The sequence below is a fragment of the Poecilia latipinna genome, unplaced genomic scaffold, assembly GCF_001443285.1.
Source record: "Poecilia latipinna isolate Pla-1442-1.1 unplaced genomic scaffold, P_latipinna-1.0 Scaffold1759, whole genome shotgun sequence".
Classification (NCBI taxonomy): domain Eukaryota; kingdom Metazoa; phylum Chordata; class Actinopteri; order Cyprinodontiformes; family Poeciliidae; genus Poecilia; species Poecilia latipinna.
Window position 1 is genome coordinate 76,801 of NW_015114375.1, and position 1,002 is coordinate 77,802.

At 51.3% G+C, this 1,002-nt stretch overlaps 1 protein-coding gene across 1 annotated transcript in view; it reads left to right on the forward strand.

Moving 5' to 3' along the window:
• Window positions 1–6: 6 nt before the first annotated feature.
• gsg1l2a (gsg1-like 2a) overlaps window positions 7–1,002 on the forward strand; it is an 8,870-nt gene continuing 7,874 nt past the window's right edge. The window contains exon 1 of the mRNA XM_015060965.1: window positions 7–847. Within this exon, the coding sequence (XP_014916451.1) occupies window positions 544–847 (304 nt within the window). The 5' untranslated portion in view covers window positions 7–543. The remainder of the gene's footprint in view (window positions 848–1,002) is intronic.

Below are 1,002 nucleotides of genomic sequence, written 5' to 3' on the forward strand. Positions count from 1 at the left end.
ACACACACACACACACACACACACACACACACACACACACACACACATTCTGGATGGATTTTCATATGAGACTGCGCACATTATGTCACTGGTCAAAGTTAAACCAGCACTTGATCTGCTGCCTCTGCTGCAATCGGTTTGAAATGCTGGGAGAACCTAAGCAGCCAGAGCCTCACTCTGGATTATAATCTCAGCTCAAAGGAAGTTTGGAGCGTAATTTGCCATTTGTAATGGAGAACATTGCATGATGAGATCTGCTGGAGGGGAGGAGCCACGGGTTTGATCTGAAGCTGAGGGGGCCGAGAGTTTAAATGGTCAGAGACAGAAAATGGGTTTGTGTCGTTCCTGTGGAGCCGAGGTGAAGAGATGCAGAACAGGCAGCGAGCTGGCAGAGGGACGCTCTGCGTTCTCACCCAAGGAGCCCCAAACGCAACAAGATTATGAAGATTTGACATCTCTGCTGGGAAGCAAAACACTGTGGCTACATATTGAAAGCCAGGATTAGTCGCCTTTTCATTTCATCTCTCTGGCCTGGCCTGGACCATGAGGCTGGAGCGCGGCCGGCGAGCTTCCCTGGCAATCATGCTCAACTTTGTGGCTTTGGCTTTCGCCGTGTCAGCGGTGACCACCAGCTACTGGTGCGAGGGGACCAGGAAGGTGGCCAAGCCCTTCTGCTCCGGGCCGCCGGTCAAGATGAAGCAGATGTACTGCATCCGCTTCAACAGCTCCAACCTCAACGACAGCCGGCAGGTGCAGTACATCTTCGAGACGGGAGAGGAGAAGTTCATCCTCAGGAAGTTCCACACCGGGATATTTTACTCCTGTGAGCAGGCTGCAGATATGAACGGTAAGATGATGCTGCAGATATGAACGGTACGATGCTGCAGATATGAACGGTAAGACGATGCTGCAGATATGAACGGTAAGACGATGCTGCAGATATGAACGGTAAGACGATGCTGCAGATATGAACGGTAAGACGATGCTGCAGATATGAACGGT